The sequence below is a fragment of the Metopolophium dirhodum genome, chromosome 1 (assembly GCF_019925205.1).
Source record: "Metopolophium dirhodum isolate CAU chromosome 1, ASM1992520v1, whole genome shotgun sequence".
NCBI lineage: Eukaryota > Metazoa > Arthropoda > Insecta > Hemiptera > Aphididae > Metopolophium > Metopolophium dirhodum.
The window spans coordinates 116,378,971-116,403,197 of NC_083560.1; the positions used below are offsets into that span (position 1 = coordinate 116,378,971).

A 24,227-nucleotide genomic window follows, 5' to 3' on the forward strand; every position below is an offset into this window, starting at 1 on the left:
CCGAGCTTGGTGCCGAGTGCCTCGGCAATCGTCCTGGCAGCCGCAGCGGATTTCGCCCCCTTGGGCAGTTCCAGCAGCAGGGCGCCGTCGCGGGTTTCGCTCATCGTGACGCTCGCGCTCAACTCTTGTGCGGTGAGCCCGCAGAAGCGGACCAAGCGCACGGTGTCTACGAAGGTCCTTCCGTCTCCGGGATTGATCAGGTTAGCAGGCGGTTTCTTGGCGACGCTGGTGAGCCTCGGAGGCGTCTTGGGGGCGGGCGGGCTGGGTTCAGGTTCCGTGGTTTTCCTCGTTCTTCTCCGTCTTCTTGCTGCGTTGGCCCAAGTGCCCACGGCGTCCGTTTCCATGGCGGTTTCGTCCTCGGTCTCGGTGATGTTGACATTGCGCTGGGCGGGGACGGCGGGGTTCCGGGCGGGTCTCCACCTGGAGACCGCCTTCGCCGCCATGGTTTTTTCGATGTCCCACCAGCTCGGCGTTAGAATAGTATCGGTGGAAGCGTCGACCGTGGTTCTGACTGGCTGGCTAGTCGGTTCGGCCCTGGGTTGCTTCGACGATGGCGATGCTGGGGGGAGAGGGGGAGAGCAGGCGTCCCTTCTTTGTCAGCACCTTGCTGAGGCATTCCAGGCTGCATTCTATCAGTTCGAGCATCCTGTCTGCGTTGAGCCCCTTGTTTACGGGGTCGGACCTGGCGTCCCTGATATTCCTGACGGCCGTCTGGAGGTTCGATCGAACGAGCTGGAGCGAGGCTTCCGTCTCGCCGGATGCTGAGTCTCCTGAGGTGTCATTTTTTCTCTTTAGCTGCTGGGCGGCTGCATTCTGCTGGGCTGCCTGCAGACTCCTGGACATGACCTCGAAGACGGTCGTTTGGGGCTGGGGGCTGCTCTGACCGCACTGGAACTCCATCTGGTATTCTAGTCATCGTCGGAGGGGATTTGGCTGGGTACCGACATGGTTCCGGGCCACAGCCCCGGAAGGGGGGTGTTGACCCTGTTCGCGGGTGCTCCCGAATCCCACGAAATTTGGCACGCGGGATCATAGGGGGGTCCCAGGCGGGTTCACCGAGTTTCGGCGGGATCGGTCTGTCAGTTCCGGAGATCCCTTCAGGTCCCTTGGAAGGGTCGTCCGACGCGGGCGGCGGAGGGGGACTTGTAGGGGTTCGAAAACAAAAATCCTTCGTGAAGGAACGAGGTCTCTAGCACGATGGGCCGCGGAGTCATACTTAAACCAAAAAGGTGAAGCCGGGGGGGTGACTTTCAGTATGTAGTGCGGGGTGGTCCGCACTACAAGGCTGTGTCGTCCGCGCTTTTCTTGGACGGGTACTCGCAGAGATTAAGGCACTTACGTAAATGCCCGCACGCGCGGGTGTGCGTGGCGCACGTGGCTGCCGGTTCCGGGCGGCGCGTGTTCGGGATGCACGGTCGTGCGGAAAGCGCGTGGTCTAGATATTATAGGTTATGTACTCACCAGAGTCGAGCGGCCAGCAAGACCTTATGGCGGTACCTTGCCGGAGGACCCACGGGGGTTTAATTTATCAGGCCAACTCAAAAACTACACCAACCTGTACGCGAACTTGTTATATGGCTAATTCGGAAAAGAAACACAGCTTAGCGGGTTTAGTCGGGCGTTAAGACCGAAAAAACGAAATTGCCACTGGGAGCGGGCCTGGGAGCGTTGGTCGTGAACACACGTGTGAGTGGTGTACGACCGGCGCGCTAACTGAGAACGACCGGCGCGCTAACTGGACCTAACCTAACCTAACCTTCTCACGCTAGGCAGGGCTCGACGCGTCCAGGCTCCTTTCTCTGTCGAGTCCCATCTCACCTGCCACAGATCGATGGTCGCCTGCCTTTCTTCCCGCTTGATAGACGACTTGGATACCCGAGGCTCGCCGGGGTAGGAGCGACACTCAGCTGGTCCCTGATCCGGCTTCTCTCCAGGCCGATGAGATCGGCAGGCGGCATGTCCGCGAGGAGCAGGGTGGCTTTCTTGGCTACTGTGGCTATGTGCGGCGCAAAGGTCAGCCGCTGGTCCAGGATGACCCCGAGGTACCTTAGGCTCTTCTCGATGTTGATCAGGTGTCCGACGACCACCAGGCGGGGTGGCTCGAACGTTCGTCAGGAGAACGGCTTCGCTTTTGTGGTGTCCCCTCTGCAGCATCCATGCGTCGATATCGGCCAGCGCGGGGTTCAGAGCGTCTTCTAGCAGCGGACCAGTCCTGGCCACGCCTATTATGGTGGACGCTGGGCGGGACTTGCAGGTCTAAGAGTCCGTCGTAGGACACGTTCTATAGTGCGGGGCCGAGGACGGATCCCTACAGAACGCCGCATGTCACGGACCTATCAGCCATTTCGGCTCCGGTTAACAAAGTCCTGTTGGATAGCCAGGAACGGAGCATTTCCACCAGGTATTCCGGCGTATTCTTTGCCCTCAGTGCCTCGTCGATTACTGGCCACCTCAGGGTGTTAAAAGCGTTCTTCACGTCCAGTGTCACGAGCACGCAGAGGTCTTTCTGCCCTGGGCTGGTGGCGTCGAGGGCGGCTTGCTCCAGGACCCTTGCGACAGCAGATTCCGTGCTGACGCCTTTCCTGAAGCCGTATTGGTTCCGGGTAGTGATGGGAACAATCGAGTGATTTCGACAATCGAGAAGTTAGTAATCGAGAGGTTATAACAATCGAGAGATTCACTCGAAAAAATCTCTCGGTCAATTTAGTATTTCATTAGACTCACTACTCAGTACTCTGATACTATATAGAATGTAGAAACTAGCAACTGGCACGTGCATATCAGACCAAATGAAGGAAAGAAAATAAAAATAAACAATTAATATCCACAATCTAGATAAAAGATATTATGTATGTACATATAGTATATTATTTATATTTTATAGTATCTACATAATATTATTATTTCATTATTCAATGCGTATATTCTATTATTATAAACGCGTGTACCCATGCCCCATGTATATTGTAAGGAATATCTTTATTCATAGACTAATAAATAGTATAGTGTGTAATTTGTATAAAATATAAATAATATAATTAGTTATAATGTAATATGTTAGTTCTCCTTCTCCATACTATTTACTGCTAATACTTAATAGTTAATACATGGTGTGTTGTGTTTCATTTCGAGATATTAAAAATCATTCAATACCATAAAAAACTGAATAGGAAAAATTATAAATTGATGTACTTAATGAATGATTTTGAATTATTCTATAATAATAATAATTATTTAAAAAGTGAGCGAAAAGTACGCTAAATTTAATCGAATAGGATAGGCATTAGTAAATATAAATCTTATACTTTATTATAATAAATAATAAATTAATAACCTAGTAATTACTAATTTTAATCCAACTAATTTATGTTGTAGACATAGTCGATTTAATTTCGAATGAATCACTCGCCCAGTAATTTTTATAATTCGATTATTTCAACTGATTTCGATACCGAGAGAATCACTCGAGAGTTTTCAAAACAATCGAAACAATCGATTAAATCTAACAATCGAGTATTTCACAGTTATTATGCTTACATAACACCATTCTTCTTACCATTGTTTTTATATGTATGTCCATCTTCTTGCTTCATTTTAATTATAAAATAAAAAGTTATGTTTAAAAGCAACTGCTGAAAATGGAAAAATCTCAAAATGAGAACTATACAAAAGGATATAATGTGAATGACACGACGAATAGTAGACAAATGCGGTTGAACGTTGAAATGCAGGTAGTAGGTTAAATTACAGACTTAAAAATGAATAATAACCATAAGGGTTTATTGTAAAATAGGTAATTAACAAATTATATTTTTAGTTAATATATTTAATTCAATTTATTGTACAAGAATATACTTATGCCGGATACCGGATGCGTATTATAAACTATTATAAATTATATAAAATAGATTCTAATTTTATTTCAGAACGTTTCAAAAACAAACAAAAATAATTTAATTTACAAAACCAAGATATTTGCACATTTGTATCATTATTTTTATTATTTTTCTCATATTGCAACACTTATGCAACATAATTAAATTAATGAATTATAAATTATTTATAAGTTATAACAAATACCTAATAATGCAAAAATTAATTAAAATCGGCGATTGGGCGATGTCTTTGCTTATACACTTATTTATTTACTTACCTTACTTGCGTGAAACGGTTTTTACAAACAGTTTGTGAATGGTGGACGTCCTCTTAAGCAATATCTAATAATGCCAATCATTCTGTCGGAGAAACAAAAAATTATGTAAATCCATATAAAGTACCTATCATATTATGATTTACTGCGGTAAATTACGAAAAATAATAATTTACGTAATTTACCGGTAAATAGCGTTAATATCCATTTTTAATTTATATGAGTAGATTTTTACATCAATTATCGGGAATTTACGATATTCTACAATGATTTCTACAAATGGTTATTGTTGTATTTATATCATAATATATTATTAACTTTTGTTTTCACATGGTAATGATCCATGACATTTTGAATTACATAGTTTGCCGGAAGAATGACAAGCACATTTATTATTTTTACATTTAGTTTTGCAGTGACATCGTTGGTACCCTTGAGTGCCCGAAATACTGCTCAAACCAGCTGCCTCTCGAAGAGTAAGCTCTTTTTCTTTGATGGATTTATGTATGTCGAGAAGTTTTTCTTTACAACACTGAAAATAATAGTTACATAAGAATAAAAAAAAAGTTCGTTAAATTAATAATAAGTTGACATTAAAATGTCTCCGATAAAGCCATTTGTTGACTGAATGAATGAGTGTTTGTCATTTGCATATTTAATGTACACATGTACATTAAGCTAATGAATTTTACTTAATTATATCAACAACTTATTTTATAATTCGTACAATTTATAATTATTAGTATAATGTATGAGGTTATAGATGCAGTAATGTAAACCTTTTATCACAATAAATACATGTTATTTATTCAATGTTCACCCATTGTTAATTCTAAGACATGGATTATTTGAATAATTAATATTTATCATGTGTTCAATGTATAGCAATAATTAATTCAATGATATATCATATAATATATACAATTATATCAATGAACTTATTTTATTTATTAATGTTTACGGATTATCAATTCAAAGTATAGATTATATAAATCAATGAACCATTCTTATTTATTTGAATTAATTCATTTTGTTGTAGAAATGGATTAGAATTATCAGTTCAATTTATGTATTTTACTATATTTAATAGAAAATAATAAAATACATTGTTACAGGCCAAATACAACATTAATATAGGTAATTCTAAAACTAACCAACATTAAGTACCCAGAATTTAATGTAATATTACTATAATGAAATTATATCCAAAGAAATATTCCATTTTAAAGAAACTATGTATTGGCATTTTTGAAAAATTTTGAAGTATAAAATTTCAATCAATCTTAAAAATAATTAAAAAATAGTCAAATGTTACTTGTATTATTTGTAACAGTATTAAAAAAACACAAACCAAATTAACTTGAGCAATATTGTTAGTAGACAGAATGACCTTATGGTAATTTTTACAATTTTAATTTATTTTGTTGACTGATAGAATAAAACTATAAATAAATAATACACATCTAAAAAACAAATGTATAAAATATATTAAAAGTTGAGTGTTATAGACATTTTAATTAATTATTATAACTATACATTTAATTTAAAAATAAAAAATATTATAATATTATATAATATAATAATAATAATAATGACTTTATAAAAATATGCATAACATACTTGCTATAACATATATAATATTATTTTATAGATATTGTAACATAATAATATGTACCTTAGCAAAACTTTTTGTTAAATTAAAACTGTAAAAGAATACAACATGTAAAATAAATAGGTAAAAACAAATGTATTAATATTAAAAGTGTAGTCTTATATACATTTTAATTAATTATTATTAGGTACTATACATTTAATTTAAAAAATATATATAATAAGAAATTCATAATGATTTTATAAAATGTATAATGTACCTGCAGGTATTATTAATGAATAATATTGTATTCTAAGTATTGTAACATAATATGTACCTTAGCAAAACTTTTTGTTAAATTAAAACTGTAAAAAACAATCTATAAATGAATAAAACATGATAGATTCTTCAGGAAACTTAAAATCAAATAAATATATACATTTAAAACATAGGTCCAATGCTTTTAGAACACTATTAAACTTGAAGCGAACTCCTTCTATGTATAGGAAGATGTCTTTTATTGAAAAAATATCTTTTCCCACACAGAAGACTGAAGGCTGGATTGAAACTTTAGTTTTTTTAATGTGTTCAATGTAATCTTCAACGACTTGTTGTGTTTCACCAATATAAAGCACAGATTCCTGAGAGTCTTTGATTGTAAATTTAACAGTACTTTTTTTGCCTGTCACTGGGTCAACCCGAACAATTCTGTTGGTTGGCACTAAATAAGAGTGTAGGGCCCAAATAAGAGTGGCATCTCGTCCATCTAAAAATATAATAATTTATTATAAGTAAAACTTAGTAAAAAAAATGTTTTAAAAATTAAGACGTGATACTCGCATGTGTTGTCTCTGTCTTATAAATGTACAACATAGAAAAAACTGTTTTGCTCGGGAAAACTTTTATGTTTCTGTGTTTGTAGTAGTGGCTCCAAAATTTCTGAACATATAGGGTAGAAAATGATCTAGCAACAGCGTGCCTATATTTTAGATTACATAAATACAATACAATTTATTTGCTTCTAAACATTTGGTTTTTTTGTTTTTTTTCATTTGCTTATAAAAAATGATTGGATAGTGCTATTAAAAAAAAAAGCACGCTGTTGCACAGATAAAGTTATTCTTTACGTGTTGTGAAAATTTGGTAGTTCTACAACAAATATGGTGTGAGAAAAGTTGTCCCGCGCAATTTCAGTTTTTGGTATGTTGTACATTTGTAAGACGGAGACAACACATGCGGGTGTGACATCCTCTTAAGAGGGCTTCAGTCGATCAGTCGATGATCAAATAGTGACTTTTATACCAAAAAGCCAGACAAAACTGGAGGAATTTAGTTTGTCGTATTTAAATTTTGAAAATGGATTATGATCGATTAACAATTTTACTATAGGTTTGACCCGAGACAATTTTTAATATTCCAATTATTGTTAGTGTCATAATGAATAATACAAATACAAAAATTTAATATTTTTGGATATCACAGCTAAAAAATAGTAATTCAAAATCGTCTCAACCGAAACCTAGTTAACTTGGTAATCAATGAAAATCGGTTTTAAAAATTGAAATCCGTCAAACAAAATTCCTTCAGTTTTGTCTAGCTTTTTGGTCTAAAAATCACTTATATTAAAAATAATAATAAAAAAAAAGATTAATAAGATTAATAATATATGTTAGATACTTACCTCGGTGTTTTTTAAACATTTTTGTCTTCTTGAGCAATTAATTAAACAATTAATTAAGTAAACATAATATCATCAAACACGAGATTAGTGACGGTCAATGGTCATTATATGTCAAATGTAAATAAAAATCGATAACCACTATTTTGTTTATAATAACAAATATTGTTGTTGACATAAACTCAATCGTTAGCTTTTAAATACATCTGTACAACCACAGAACAACGTGGTACAACGTACACAGTTATTCATTTTATCACCCAGATTATCATTTCTATAAATAAGTTCTAATTATCAATGAATAAGAAATTACAAATATCAACAAAAAGAATTTATCAATATAAAGAACTATAGTTTATTATTCTTCTTAACCTAATCATCATATTATTAATGAAAATTGATGTTTAATACAACAATAAGTAAATAGTCGTCTTTATAGGTTTAAAAACACTGTTATTACATTATAACAAAAAAAATTGTGGTTATTATAACAAATCTTTACGTTGGTGTAACAATTTAACTCGCTATAAGATTAAAAATAACTATTTTTTGTTCTAACAAAACAATTGTATTATATAAAAAAAAAATTCGCAAGGGATTTATAAAGACCAGTTATTGAGTTAATAAACACAAGTTTATAATATTGTTTATAATATTATTAGTCGATGAACGATATTTTATTGAATTATAAAAAATGTACGTTGTGTCAAAGATTATGGTCAATAACGACAAGTTCATTCATATTACGGACGACTTTTTTTTCAATGAAGATATACTAGCTCAGATCTTGTGTATTGATGTTTTAAGTGTCCATGTTCAGTACCTATATTAAAAGTATAACATTCATTTTTTGTAAATATTTAATTTATAAATGGGTAACCTTAGTCACCTAATTTGTAAAGATCATTTTAGACATGTATAACGACTGCTAATAAATTACGCGGAGCTCCTCGAGCACGATCTACATCTGGTATCGATACTCTAATGGTTGAACCTATTTCGAGTTGATCAAATCTAGATGATAGTTGGTTTATTTATAAATATAGTTGTTTCAACTGTATTTTACTTAACTAAAATATTATTGTAATTATTTTTTTCCGTGCACGATAAAATGTATTATTAATATTATTTGGATTTATTTTGAACTGTTTACGGACATTTTCGGTTTACAATTTTGTTTAATATTTTTTTCTACGAATGTCAATAAAATTTTTGTTCTATAAAAAAGCTTGAAAATTTAATACATGGCTCTTAATATATTGTTACAATGACATTTGAAAAATATTAAAAATCCATAGGCACAATGTATCATGTTTATTTTATCAATTCCTATAAGGCTATACTTGATAACATTTTCAAAATATTTTGACTTATTTTGAGCTGTTTACAGACAATTTCAAATTTCAAATTTCAAATTTTTTAGTTGTTTTTTCTATAAAAATCAATAAAATTTTATTTTTAGTCCAAAAAGCAAGGCATTAAAAAGTTAACAAGTTAAAGTTAAGTTACTTATAACAAAGTTAATTAACGAGTTACTTTTTTTCTTATGTTATTCAGTAACTTACGACTTTACGAATTAATTAATTTTATTGCCACGTTAAGTAAATTTTTTCCTAAGCCACAGGTTTAAAATAAATTCAATTTTGTAAAAATTATACAAAATACAGCTCACTAGGTACTGACTACTAAAATGGTAAAATACATAATAACACAAAATTACCAAATATTATGACTATGGGGGGTGTGGGGCAGAGCCCCCCACTATTGAAATCTAGTAAATTTTCAGAGTCCACCTTATAAAAAATTCCTAAGAACGCCACTGAATCATGTATTACATTTTCAAATCTTAGATTTCAAAAGGAAATTTTTCATAAATTTCTAACTCAAAGTAATTTGCACATTTTTGTGAATTTTACGTATTTTGTCAAAATTCGAACTTTAAAAAAAATCAGGTAAGTGGATGTCGCTATTAAGTAGGTTAAGAGTGGGTAAAAGATAAGGTACTATATGTTGAAATCGAAGCACTCTTTCTGGTAGAAACTTTGTATACAAAATATGATAAAAAAATAAAAAAAAAATTGTGACTGTAATTTTAATATTTTTCAACTACTATCGTATTATTATATTAGGATCCTTGTATTCAATGTTTAAGCTTTTTGACCCAACGAATAACATTTTATTGACATTTGTATAAAAAAAAAACTAAAATAATTGTAAATTGAAAATGTCCGTTAACAGCTTAAAACAAGTAAAATTAGTTTGAAATTATTATGGTGTATAGAAAATGCAAATATAAACATTCAGTGAACATTTTTTATGTTAAACTCAAATTTGCGTAAAAATTCCAGTATTTTCTTAATTTTTTGTTTATCTCGGCTTTCTTCAAAGGTCAAAACTACTGTGAATTTTAAATTTTGACCTCTCCAATACATCAACTAGATTCACTTTCCCATCGAACAAGATACTGAAGTTGAAATCGAAGTATTATTTTCACTGCTTATCGTGTACAAATAAAAAATTTAAAAAACACATATCATTGTAAAATCAATACATCGCACTGCTCAGAATCTATAATATTTGGTAATAAATATTTTTTTTTTTTAATAAAATAACCTTTATTTATTATATTTATTTAATATAATATAAATTATAAAATACAACTTTTATAAGATAATAATAAATAAGTAATTTAATTATTCGTCAATCTTGGTCAACATTTTGAAAAAAAATATGCTCAAACCCTCAAATAAGCAAAAATATGCTACTACTAACTATTTAAAATTTGATGTATGCATTATGTAATATATAGTTTAGACGTTTGTTTTCTATATGATATGTAGATATTACGTTGTAATATATTAAAATACATTTTGATTGAACTCAATTCATTTTACTTGGTCGCAAAAGACAAAATACCCAAATGCATCATACTACCATATTTCACAGCCCTGAATATTAATAGGAATTAAAAAAATAATAATATATTATTATTTATCAGACATTTCGCAATTTCGGAGGCTTGTCGCATATTCAGCGTAGGTGTGTCCACCACCATCCTCACCCATTGACATATCGCACATGAGTAACACCTGCTCTGCAAACATGCAAAACAAAAAAAACTGTCGTAGGTGTACAAACTACAATGTATATTTATATCTCTAAAGTTAAAATATGTATTATTAACACGCCACAGCCATAGCTGAAGTGTACACTGTACGAGTACTGCATACTAATATCATTGCCGCACGTCACACAACAAGACGGCGCTGTGCACCAGTGCGTAGTGCGTACTCCAAATTATTAATTATTCCATTTATTATTATTATTATTATTATTATTATTATTATCAACTTTATAATCATCAGCAACATCGCGCGCATACATAGCTTGCAGCAGCTGTAGCCAATACTAAATAGCCACAGGCCGTAGTCCATGGTGTGGTAACAGTCTGTGGTAGTACACTATAGTACGACGGTGTGCGCTTAATGCTTATCACAAGAGCAACGTAATGATAAGGATTTTTTTACGTCGTTCCCTCCAGCTTGTTATTTTTTTTTCCTAGTCAAAACTTACGACCGCGACAACAACAACAGTAAAATACAACAACAACTGCAATAATTACATTATAATATCGCCGCCATACTCAACGAACGAATGTCTGGACATATTTTTCTTTTCGCTCATAAATGTCGGTTTATTCCGTCGTCGTTTCAGCACCGATTGAATTGATTGCGATGTGCATTTGGTCGTCTACCATAGTACGATCGCCGCCGCCGCCACTGCCGCTGCTGTCGTCGTCGCTGCTGCCGCCGCCGCCGCAGCCGCTGTCGTCGTCGTCACAACAATAATACGCCGCATCAAAAACACTACGACCCGTTCCCGTGTCCGTTGTTGAACGCGGGACATGGACACCTGACGACCGTCCCTGGGCTTCCGATCGACAACACCGGGGTGTTGTTAGTGCGGCATTCCGCCTGTTAATATTCGAATGGTGGACGCGTAGACAATCCGACAAACTGGACAAGTTACCTGAGTATCTCCGCGACACCGTGGACTGGTTTATGGGGTAAGTCTGTCAGTCGGTCGTGCATCGAATGGTTACGTTGTGCGGGCTTAAACCCATTGGACGGCTCTGCGCGTACTGCTTTATCCGTTTTAATAAATCTGTTGCACTATCGTTTGATTTGTGTGTACCTAGTCTAGTGCTGAGCACCAAATCCGGATAAATCCATATTTAGATTACCTATCTGGATTAAAACAAGCATTATAATTCCTTTCATCTGGATTATGATGATATATATACGAATCATGGGTATTTTAATACTATTATATTAATTATACGATTAGTTTTTAACTATTTATTTTTATTTTAATAATATACCTTCAAAAAGAGTATTTTCCCATTATTTTCTTAATTTTTATATTCTATAATATATTAATATATGTATAATGTGCATACTTGCATGTATTACATACAGTTCGTTAATTAAATATTTTAAACTTAACATATTCAGTAACAAGTTTCTAGTGTTAAAAGGACTAGATGTAGACATTTATATTTTTAATCTAGAAAAAACAAATCAAATCCAAATTTTGAATTATGTCATTGTAATCCATATTACAGATTGTTCAAAATATTGCCCAGTACTAGTACTTACCTACTATGATTATTACGTTGAGTATTTTTTCGATTCATTGTTATAGGTGTTGGTGTTATATTATTTAATATGTTGACTGCCATGCGGCCGCTGGTGGTCACACAATATAGTATATTTTTCAGTGTCATTACAAATTTGTATATACTATTGTATTTGAAAAAAAAAATAAAAAAATATGTGTCCCGCTACGCCAAGGCACTTTTTTTAGTACATTATTGTAGCGCCATGGAAAAGTTAACAATATAAAACCATATTTATTTACAGCCGCCGGAGGTCATATGGTGTATAAATAATAACAAAGTGCAACCGCTGCTGTCCATAAAAATACTGTTGTATCTTAGTACTTTGCGGACGCCGGCGGCTGCATCAGCTGCATGGCAGTCAACGTGTTAATAAAATATTATAAAAATATTTTAAAACAGATTTAGTTTTTCATTAGTTTATGTTAAGTTAAAAATTTTAGTATTAATGATTACTAGGTTACACCTGATGGTACTGTTAAGTATAAAATATTTTAAATTTTTTAAGTACTAAATATTAAACTATTATCAAATTTATTTCTTTTATAAAGTTTAACATTTTCTTATACCACTAAGATAGATCAGATAATCTCCTAAAATGCCGTACCATTAAATTACTATATTAAACATGATATTTAATGGCTTAAAAAATTATACCAGTCTTTGTAGAACCTTTAAATTATATTAAGCACAAAATCAATGTTATCTGAAATATTATATATTTGTTTTCGTTACAATGCAAGAGTTCACTAGGTTTTTTTATTATCAATCGCTTGACTACAGTTTCCTGTTAATTTAAACTTTTATAATATATTCATTGTTGAGTTTGTTAGATATAATTCAAGGCAATATTGAATGACTGATTCTTAGATAAGCTGACCTCATACAGTCATACCTACCTAATATGTTGAAGTTTATAGCCATTGTATGTAACATGCAGTATTAATTATACTACTTAGTTACGAAACTTAAAAGTAAGAATATTATCTATGTTAGTACATGGGTTTTTACATACTCATAACTCCTTAAATGTTTAGGTTTAACAATATAACATGTGAATAATGTAAGTTCAAAATTAATTTATGATAAAACTTATAAAAAACATCAATTTTTCAAATTACACTTAAATCAAAAATGTCATAAAAATATTTAAATAATTTTAATATAAGTTATATGTATTTTAAAATGTAAATCTTTTTCATGGTTTAAAATGCTCATAACTTCCTATATCATCAAAATTACAAAAAAAAAGTGTTGCCATAGAAAATAGTCTTTAAATTATCTTTAAATTTGATAATTGTTGAATTATTTATTATTATTATTATTAACATTATAAGAATAAATTATTCTAAAAGTACAAATTGCAGTTGTGCCTTTTTAAGTAAGTTAGGTGTAAAGTATGTTTTTGTTAAGATTTGAATTTTGTAAAAATGTTATTATTTAAAAAATTTAAATTTATTAAAAAAAACTTAGTACTTAATACTTTAAAAAGTTGAAAATTATTTGTTTGTATATTGCTGTATAAACATAACAATCAGTAATTTTTCAATAAAATTATTATACCGTGTCATAATGATAAAAGATGGGTAATTATCTATTATATAATTTGACGTTTTATTATTTAGAAAAAATAGTTAAAGATAATTTAATTACTGTTGCTTGTAAATATTGTAATAAAAGACTAAGTGGTAATTTTGTTACGACAAATGTGTACATTACCTGGGCAGTTTGAACCGTAAATACAAACAAACTATTTTTTGTCAAATGTTTTATTACTAGGTAATAATATTATAATATAACATTGATAGAAAAAACAAAAATAATGAATTAATATATATTATTAATTATAATTTTATTATTACAATTTATCTGTACATGATTTACTTGAATGACACTTAGAATGGCTGTCTGTCTGTTTCAAAACATACAATGTATAAACTTTTTATTATTTTTATTATTATACAATTTTACAATTATAGTTTTTCCATATGGCCATATTAGATTGATAAAAGTGTAGGAAAGCAGGCACACTCAGGACCGGCTCAAGGGAAAAAAGTGAACTAGGCAAATTCAAATTTTGCCGCCCTTAACAATAGAATATTATCAGTATTTTGAAAATGCCGTCCTCTTACTAATGTGCAGCTTATGTGCCGCCCTAGGCTTGGGCCTATGTCGCCTACCCCTTGAGCCGGGCCTGGGCACATTTTGCAATTCTAAGTGCCATTCTAATGAATCGTGTACAAATAAATAAGTAATAATAAAATTATAAATAATCTTAATATAATAATAAATAATAACTTATTTATTTATTTTGTAAGGCATTGTGCCATCAATATTAGGTAAATAATTACTATCATTATTATAATTTTTTAAGTATCCATAATACATATAATAACATTTAATAATATTAATTATCATTGGTTGAAAATATGCAGAATATAATAAATAGGTAAAATTTAAATGGTTTATTATTATTATTTTTTTTTTTCATTAATACTAATATGTATTGTATAGTTATTACAAATAATAAATCTAATAAAAAATTTAACACAAATATTGCACAAAAAACTATTGTATTTATATTTGCAGTTTAAATTGCCTGGGTAATGTAGTATGTACACATTGTACACATTGCCATATGTGTTACATGTCTGTGACATACTAACTTATACAGTTACAAAAAAAAACTGTGTTTTAATACTTAATGTTAAATGTTTTATTATGGTGACTGGTGAACCTATTTTATTCAATAGTAATTCAAAAAAACCTATAGTGTTATAAATTGTAATATAAATACTGGTTTATAAAACAGAAATAGGTTAATGAATTAATTTATAAAATATTGAAATATTGGAGGGTATACCCTAGCACTGGTTTACTCATATAGCGTATACTCTATATAATATCTAGAGATACACGGGTACACCTTCAAAATTAACTAAAGACAAAATTGAAATAAAACATAAATTACTTTCAAAAAAATATTTTTATCTTTATTTTTGACAAATTAGTTTAGTTGTCCGGTAGAAAATTATCATTTGTCTAATGATAATCAACCATCATACCGATATCAATAATTTTACAATATTATAAACACGGTTATGGACACTATAATTTTATAGTTTAAGGACAGCCACAGGGTTCCACTCTAAACCCATGGGCACTAATGAAGATGAAAAAAAAAGTTAATTGCAGATTTTATAAAAGACAGAATTTTATATTATCACTAAGGCTCGGATTTATATGTATTTATTTAACAAAAGTATGTATTACAACAAAAATATGTGCTAAAGAATTCAAAATATGTATTATCAAAAATAATATTAATAATATAATAAAATATAATAAAAAATGTATATTTATCTAATTATATTGATTACAATTAATAACATGCATTTTTAAATTTTCCAATTCAAAGGATTATCAATTATTGTTTTATTATAATAATAGTTATAATTTTAGCAAGTATAGTACATAGAGATTTATTTTCTTTTTACCCCATACATAGCAAACAGGACAGAACTATGTAATGAAAGTAATTTCAATCTGATACATAAATGTAATCATGGTTAAAAATCTTAGGGATATATCAATTAACACACGTATAGGTGGGGATTAACCCAAATTTTATTTTGTTATTGAGAGGAGGCGAAGTTCCAATGCTCCTCCCTTGTATACACATATGTGCTGAGCGTATATCCTAGAAAAAATTACATTTACATCACTAAGAACATAAAACTAACACAATTTATATATTTTGAGTTTAAATGATATAATGCTATAGAAAATTGTTTATAATACAGGGTTAGGTTATTCAAAATGATTCATCCGATTTCAATTGCTTGTTTATTTTTAGTTGTTAGGTTTATACTTTAAAGTAATATAATATTATGATACATTAAATAAAAGAATAAAATTACCTATGTTCTAATATGGTTTACACACTTTAACAACTTCTATTGGAAGTTCAGAACTCAAATTCATTCTATGCATATCTGTGTAATTGACTATTAGTTTTTAGCTTATCTGTAATTATGATAATGGTGCTATATACACCACTGGCATAGCTGTGACTTTTTTTTTTGAGGTGGGGTGGAAATACTTAATACCTAACTTTAAAATCATTAAAATGTAAATTTATATTATAATCTAAAATAAACTTGCATTTAGCAAAAGATTTTAAAAAAACATCTTGATGCGGGGAAATGCCTCTGCCCCCCTCCCCCCATTAATATGTCACTGATATACTCTGTATCTTTAAGATATCATATATGGTACCCCCCATAGATAATATAAGACTTCTAATATCTATAGTATCCCCAAAAGAAGAAGTCACATGACATAGATAGGTTATCGTTTTAGATAACATGATCTAGAAAGTCGGGTGAAAAGCATCGTATGATTCATTTTAAATAACCCTTTAAATATTTATAATATTATTAGAAGGACATGTTCCCCGCAAGTGTTGTTTTTGTCTTACAAATGTAGAACTTAGCCATAAACTGTTTTGCTGGTAACAACTTTAAACTCTTTGTACTTATAGTAGCATAACACAACACATGTCATAGGGGAGAACTTGACGTAGCGTTTTAATATTTTTGATAACACTAACCAATCGTTATTATTAATTAAATGAAAACGAAGAAAAAAACATAATGTTCATAAACTGATAACTTTAATTGTATTTATGTTGTCCAAACAATAAAAACGCTACGTTACAGACAAAGTTCTTCCCTATGTGATGTGAAATTTTGGTAATTCTACTATTAATACAGAGGCAGTAAAGTTGTTACAAAACAGTTTTTGGCTATGTTGTACATTTGTAAGACAGATCACCACATGCTACCCGCATATCCTCTTAAATTTTTTATTTAATTTATATACAAGTATCAAGGTCTTCACACACTGTGGTGATAGCGGTTACGGCAAAATGAGTCTGGACAAAATTCACCGCCAAGACAATTTTACCGCCGCCGCTGCAGTGTGTGGCAACCTTTATAGTTCTATTATAGTCAAAAGTAAGAATACATTATAAAAATTATAGTAATTGATAACATTTAGTATAGATAATCTTAGTGTAAATAATTGTATCTAATTAAGTTTAAAAAATAAGTTTCCTGGTTTGGAGCTAGAAATACATATTAAATATATTGAAGATTGATATTTGAACCAATCTGTGAATATATTATGTTTAATTAAGACAGTAATACAGGAAATACACCAATATAAAATAATATATACTAGTAAATATTATATTATCTATGTCCATGGGCGGATCTATAAACCATAAGAATGGTGGACTAGAAAATAAATTATTTAGGTACCTATAGAAATATAAATTAAAAATCTATAAAATATCAACAATAAACATGTTAAGTATTGATGGTAGTTGGTACTGTTAGATACCATTATGTGTATACCTTTTTGTAAATTTATTTTATATTTTATATCTAATAGCTTCTATGCCCTTATATCAGCCTTGTCTAGATTGTATTAATAATTATTGGTATTATACTATTCATTCAATTGAGTTTTTAAAAATAATTAATATGTATTATAGTTCCATGTTATAAAATATATATTTATATTAATTTGTAATTATTTGTAACATCTATTATTGTGTTTTAGTCAACACTCATATTATAGTCAAATGGGGAATTTTTTTTTATACCTAGACAAATACTTATAGTTTTAATACAAATGTACTTATTGATAATACAATTTAAGTTAAATAGTCAAGCTTTTTACGAAATATTTATTACAACTTGCAAGCCAAACAACTTTTTATGCAAGGTTTAAACTTTGAACTCATTAATATATTTTTATTTATTTAAATAAATAATTTATTATAATTTTGACTATTTGTCTAATTCAGAGATTCTCAAACTGAATTGTGTTAAGTTTTGAAATATTTATACATTTTTTTATAATATAAAATATTTTATGTATTAATATGAGTATAAATTTAAATAAATATGATAAAGTATTTTCTGTGTAACTATATTGTACATTTTAAAATGAATTTAGTTTTATTATTGATCAATCATCAAGTACACCTGAGATGTATCAGAACTCTGATAGACTAAAAGTTATTGTAAATATAGTGATCATCAATGAATAAAAAATAAAGTCATTGTAGCTCTCCAAAATGTAAATATTTTCCAAAATGGGTCGTTCAGTGAAAATTTTGCAAACCTCGGGTCTAGTTAGTATTTGTATGACTATATAAAAAAATTAGGTATATAAAGTGGTAACAGAAAGACAGAAATAATGATAGATTGTAATAAATATTTAAACATTTAGGTACAATTAATTTTAATTTTAAATTATATATTTGTTTGTTTATAGGAAAGGTCGAAAGGCCAAAGACAAGGAATCATTATGTAATGATGATAACAAATTGTACTTGGAAGAAGCCGTATTAGAAAAAAAGTTACCTGACATTGATCTTAGGATATTAGTTGAAATGCCAAATGGAATAGATTTTAATGAGTGGCTTGCTTCTCATAGTAAGTAGTTATAATATTTTGCCAACATCTGTTTCTTAATTTTAATTTCAATATTAATTATCCTAGCAATTTCAATTTTTGACAACACCAACTTGATTTATGGAACTGTGTCAGAATTCTGTACAATTTCGGGATGTCCTGATATGGTTGGGCCAAGTTATAGGTATTTCATGAACTATAAATTTAAAAATATAACTAATAATAATATAGGCAAAACTTCCATTATACAAACTTTTCCATTTAACAACATTTTCTGTTTAACTAAAATTTTTTGATAGCAAAACAAAATTTGAACTGTATTTATTTAATTCTATTTATAAATATTCTCAATGATAAAATTTTTTTTTGGTTGTGCAGGAGACTGTAATATGGAAGTTTTGTTATATTAATCATTTTGTATTGTTAAAATAATTATGTATATTATTTAAACCACTGTTCACCAACCATTTTTTTAATGAGGCTTTTTTTTTAAAAGGACATTACACCCAAAAGTGTTGTCTCCATTTTACACACTGACGACATACCAAATTTTCGTTCGCTTGTTTCAACAAGTTGCTTTTAGTTTTGATATTAGAGAGAAATTGACCTATTATCAAACTTTTAAGTAACAACATTATCTGTGTTCTCTCGTTGGTTTTTTACAATATTTTAATTTTTAAGTGAATTATGAGTATTTCCAAATATTAATGTTGTACATACTCATAACTCGCTTAAAAATTCAAATATCGTAAAAATCCAATGAGGGAACTCAGATAATGTTGTTACTTCAAAGTTTGGTAATAGGTTAATTCACTCCAATGTCAAAACTGACAGCACCCTATTAAAACTTTCGAACAAAATTTTGGTATGTCGTCAGTGTGTAAGACGGAGACAACACATATGGGTGTGACTTCCTCTTAAGTTAATAGAATATTATATTTTATTGTAGGTACAGTGATAAATGTACTTATTTATTATCAGGGCTCTGGACTTTATGCACTTAAAATCATGAAAATATGCTCATACATATGCATAATATAATATCAAAATATGCACTTAAATATGGATTATAAATTTTAGAAGTACTTAGACAAATTAAATTTTAAAAGAAATCTTATATAGACTATATAAAAAAATAGGTCCAAACTGTTGATGTCTGGATTTTTTTAACATTCGACATCTTCTTCTACATGTAGCAATTAAAATTAATTCAATTCATTTTCGCACACAGGTATATTTCTATACAAACACGACAAAATATGCATAAACACATTGACACGATAACGATCACTGAGTACTGGCAAACAAAATAATAACGATCAGATAAATAAAAATAATATTGTTTTCAGAGCTAAAAATAAAATGGGTTCTCCAAATGAAATGCTATTGGTCACAGTCACGCTATTGGCTGGCTTTATTGAAATTAAATCATATAGACAAAATTAATTTAGAATAAACAATGTACCATCTACACATTTGTTTTCTAAATAACATATTTATAAAGCGTTGAAAATTAAAATTTTACATTAATATTTTTCATTTTCTTATTAATCGTTGGTTAATTTAATGAAATTTAAAAAGATATAGAATATGCAATAAACATTTTTAATTTTAAATCCTTATATCCAAAAATATATATGTATCAAATCCAATTTCTCCTATCTATTTCCTGAACAAATATACAAATGCATAAAGTCCCAAGCCCTGTTTATTATGTATTGATTATTTAAATGAGAAAAAAATTTATACCTGTTCTGTTCCCACTAGATTTTTAAATTTGTCTTTATGTTTAGTTTCATGGTGTTGTTCTATGTTTTATTCTTTTAAAACTCCCAAACAATAAATTTGATAAAATAATTTATATTTAGACGATGTATAACAATACTGCTGAGACACATGGTCATGTCTGATTAATAACGTAATTAACGATAAGAAATGGGAAATAATATTTCCTTTAAAATATATAGTAGAAATAATAGTTCATTCATATCAAACTTTACAAACTTTTGGTACATTTCTAGTGATTTTGAATTCAATTTTTTTTTTTTCAATTTTGATTTAACATTTTGATAATTATTATCTATTATTAAAAAATGATATGTATGCTTTTCAGCTAAAATTATACTCTATTATCACTGTTTAATGTGTTCCATTTTAAATTTTGTTTTATTAGAACCTATTTGTGGTTTGACGAAAAAGGAAAAAAATCTCGAGTTGCTGCTCCATTATACATTGACTATGTTATGACGTATGTTCAAAAAACTATTAATGATGAGACAATTTTTCCAACTAAATATGGTACATAATATATTTTTAACAGTATATAATGTTACATTTTTTAAATTTGTAAATTTCCTTATGCATTAATTATGTTTATTGTTACAGCTAATGAATTTCCAGTTGGCTTAGAGATTGTAGTAAAAAAAATTTTAAGATTGTTGTTTCACGTTATAGCACATCTTTACCATAGTCACTTTCGTGAGTTAGTACTACTAAATTTGCATACACATTTAAACTGTGTGTTTGCTCATCTATCAGTATTTAACCATCGTTATCAATTAATTGAGCTACGTGAAACTGAAATCCTACAAGATCTAGTGGTAGCTCTAAAAATTTTAGGTGATGATGAAGAAACAGCTACCGAAGTCAATGAATCTATTGATGACTATAAGGACGTTATAAACAAAGAACCAACCATGTCTTTTGCAGATCAACCTATTAACATGTTCCCTAATCCTTCTCCTATTAATACACAGACTTTAACTACTCAAATTGATAATTTCTAGTCTAGTAAATAAAATGTTATAATGCATTAAGTATATTTATATAGGTACTTGTAATACATATTAAATATGTAAAATTATTCTGTATATAGAATTTCTTGTTAGATAATTTAGTAAATACCAGTTGGCAGACAATAAACTAACATCAAAGCTTTTAAATCAACTTTATTATACTAAAATACCAATCTAATTAAATATATTTATCTTTGAAATAAATAATACATTTTTAATCATTAAAAATGTTTTTATATTCATTTCTTGCAATAATTCATAATTTTTTTTGGTTGGATTTAAATAAATTTAATCACATTTAATCCATCGGTTCTTATATTCAAATATTATCTTTCATATTTAAAATAATTACAAGTTATATAATCTAAGAATTGTAATTTATAGACATTGTTTGCCACTATTCCTAAAATTGTTTTTAAGTGTTTAGAAAATATTGTCCAATTTACTAATTCACAGGTTTAGATTGTTAACTAACTAAAATATTGGTTGAACATCTAAATTAAAGTTATTTTAATCCCTTTTTATTTTGAACTGTATACATCATAATTCTTGTGCACTGTTATTTAAATTTATATAACAATGTTTAAACAACTTCTTTCAGCTCAAATATTTATATTTTCAGATCTATACAATTTTAATATGATTTTTGATTATATGTTATACGTATTAATAATAACGTATAATAATTTATTATAATAATTTTATTTATATATAGTCCACTCTGGACAATTTGTGAACATTTGTAATTTTTATCTTGTCTATTTTTTGTGATGTATTTAAATATTGTGATAGCAAAAAAATGCCCTTTTAAAAACATTATTCATTTTTGGGAATTTTACTTATCTGTAATTATTGTTTTAATTGCTTATTTCAAGCTATAAATTAAAAAATAGTCAAACCACATGTGTGTATTATGACAATAACACATGTGATGGTAATTAAATATTCAAATTATAGAAATATAATTAACTTAATGTTTTTGGTTGCTTTTAGAAATGAAAAAATACTAAATTATTTAATATGCTTGTTCGGATAGAAAATTTCCAAAATGTGTTTATGATGGCAAATTATACAACCGTCCAATTTTTTTCCTTTTAGAATGTTTTTTTTAGTAAACTTTATGGGGTTCTGTTATATTATTATTAATTTTGTTGTTTTTCTTTCTATTATAAAACCATAAAGTAAACTTTGTTATTGATGTTTCATGTTAAATTTCATGTTATACTACCTTTTTATCACACTGAGAAACTTAATATGTTTTCAGGACGTTTTATTGTATTTCTAACCAAAAACAAATAGCACTTTTGTTAATACAACATTTGAGTTACCTACCTAATTTATTTAAATGTCATTAACCTTATTTCTTAGAATCCTAAAGAAAATAGGTATGTCAAATGTTATACTATGTTAATAAGACGATTGTGAGTTTTTTTTTTTTAGATTACCCTACTATTTATTATTAGTTATTATAATTGTATTTAATGATTTATTCAATATACAAAAATAATATTATGTGAGTAGTTTATATATGTATCACTTACTGTTTTGGGTGAAAAGTTTATGTATGTGTTATAAAGATAAAATATATTTTTGTACAAAAATATTTTTAAAAAAAAACAAAAAAATGTAAAATATACAAATAGGTATACATAAATATTCATATAATATATTATTTTAATTATTATAAGGCTGAGTGAATGAATTAAGGTATTAATGAAATGTTGATTTATTTAAATATATTATGTTTGAGAGCACTGTTATATTGTATGTAATTTAATGCTTAAATGCTTTATTAGATTATCTTAATATATTTGTATGTCGATTTACTATTGGCATAGACTTTATACTCATAGGCCAGCTCTGTGAATTCATATTGGATCCATGATAGAAGGTACTGGTGGTAGTATAAACTATAACTATATACTATGGCAATATATTTATAACCACAGTATCAACCATTTAATGGTGCCATCGATCTCGACTCAAGACGCCTAATTTTATTAATGTCGGTAGGGCTGGTTTATGAGTATAAAGTTTATGACAATTGGATCCCTTTTTTGTTTTTGCTTTTTTTTAGTAGGACAAATCTAAATGATAAAACATTTGGTAAATAACTACCCATTAGTTACTAATAATTTGTTTACCTAATTAGAATATATTTTACTGGAGGTTTCTAATAGATGTATTAAAGCAAATTTGAGTTGGTGTAACTAGCGAGTTCCTTTTTTAAGTATCTGAATAGATCTTATATATTAATGTTCATGGTGGAAAAAAAATTATGTTTTTATTTTAGAATTAAGCGAAATTAAAACAGTGTTGTAATATTAAGGATAGTAATTTGTTAACTATGTTATACTTGTTGTTTAAATTTAAAATATATATGTAACAAATATGATTTAAAACTATCTAAATTCTCTTGTCGACTGTTCTGTGTAATATGATAAATGATTATTGAAGAATATAATTTTTCTTATTGTTTCATTGAAACTGTCTATAATAATATGATCCCTTAAAAATGTTAACTGCTTAACACCAATATTTTTAAGTTGTAAGAGGATACTCACAGACATTTGTTGTCTCCATCTTACAAGTGCATAACATAACAAATGTATGCTCAGCAGATCACGTTTAGCTCCGGTAGTTTAAAAATTTGAGCGAATCAACCTTTTACGAAATTTAATGGTAAGAACATTTTCTGTTTTTTTGTAAGTGGGTTTTTTACGATAGTTCAATTTTTTAGCAAATTGTGCCTATATAATACAGCAAACATTAAAAATGCTAATAACTAACTTAAAAATTAAATTATTGTAAAAAACTCGCATACAAACACAGATAATGTTCTTACCA

The 24,227-nt window shown here is 29.6% G+C and overlaps 1 protein-coding gene across 1 annotated transcript; it reads left to right on the top strand.

The window, feature by feature from the left end:
• Nucleotides 1-10,848: 10,848 nt before the first annotated feature.
• On the top strand, nucleotides 10,849-23,867 carry LOC132935673 (MOB kinase activator-like 2). The gene is made up of 5 exons (XM_061002283.1): nucleotides 10,849-11,485; nucleotides 18,446-18,606; nucleotides 18,673-18,769; nucleotides 20,759-20,883; nucleotides 20,971-23,867. The coding sequence occupies exons 1-5, from the start codon at nucleotides 11,481-11,483 to the stop codon at nucleotides 21,369-21,371; spliced, it is 789 nt and encodes a 262-aa protein (XP_060858266.1). The 5' UTR covers nucleotides 10,849-11,480; the 3' UTR covers nucleotides 21,372-23,867.
• Nucleotides 23,868-24,227: the final 360 nt, after the last annotated feature.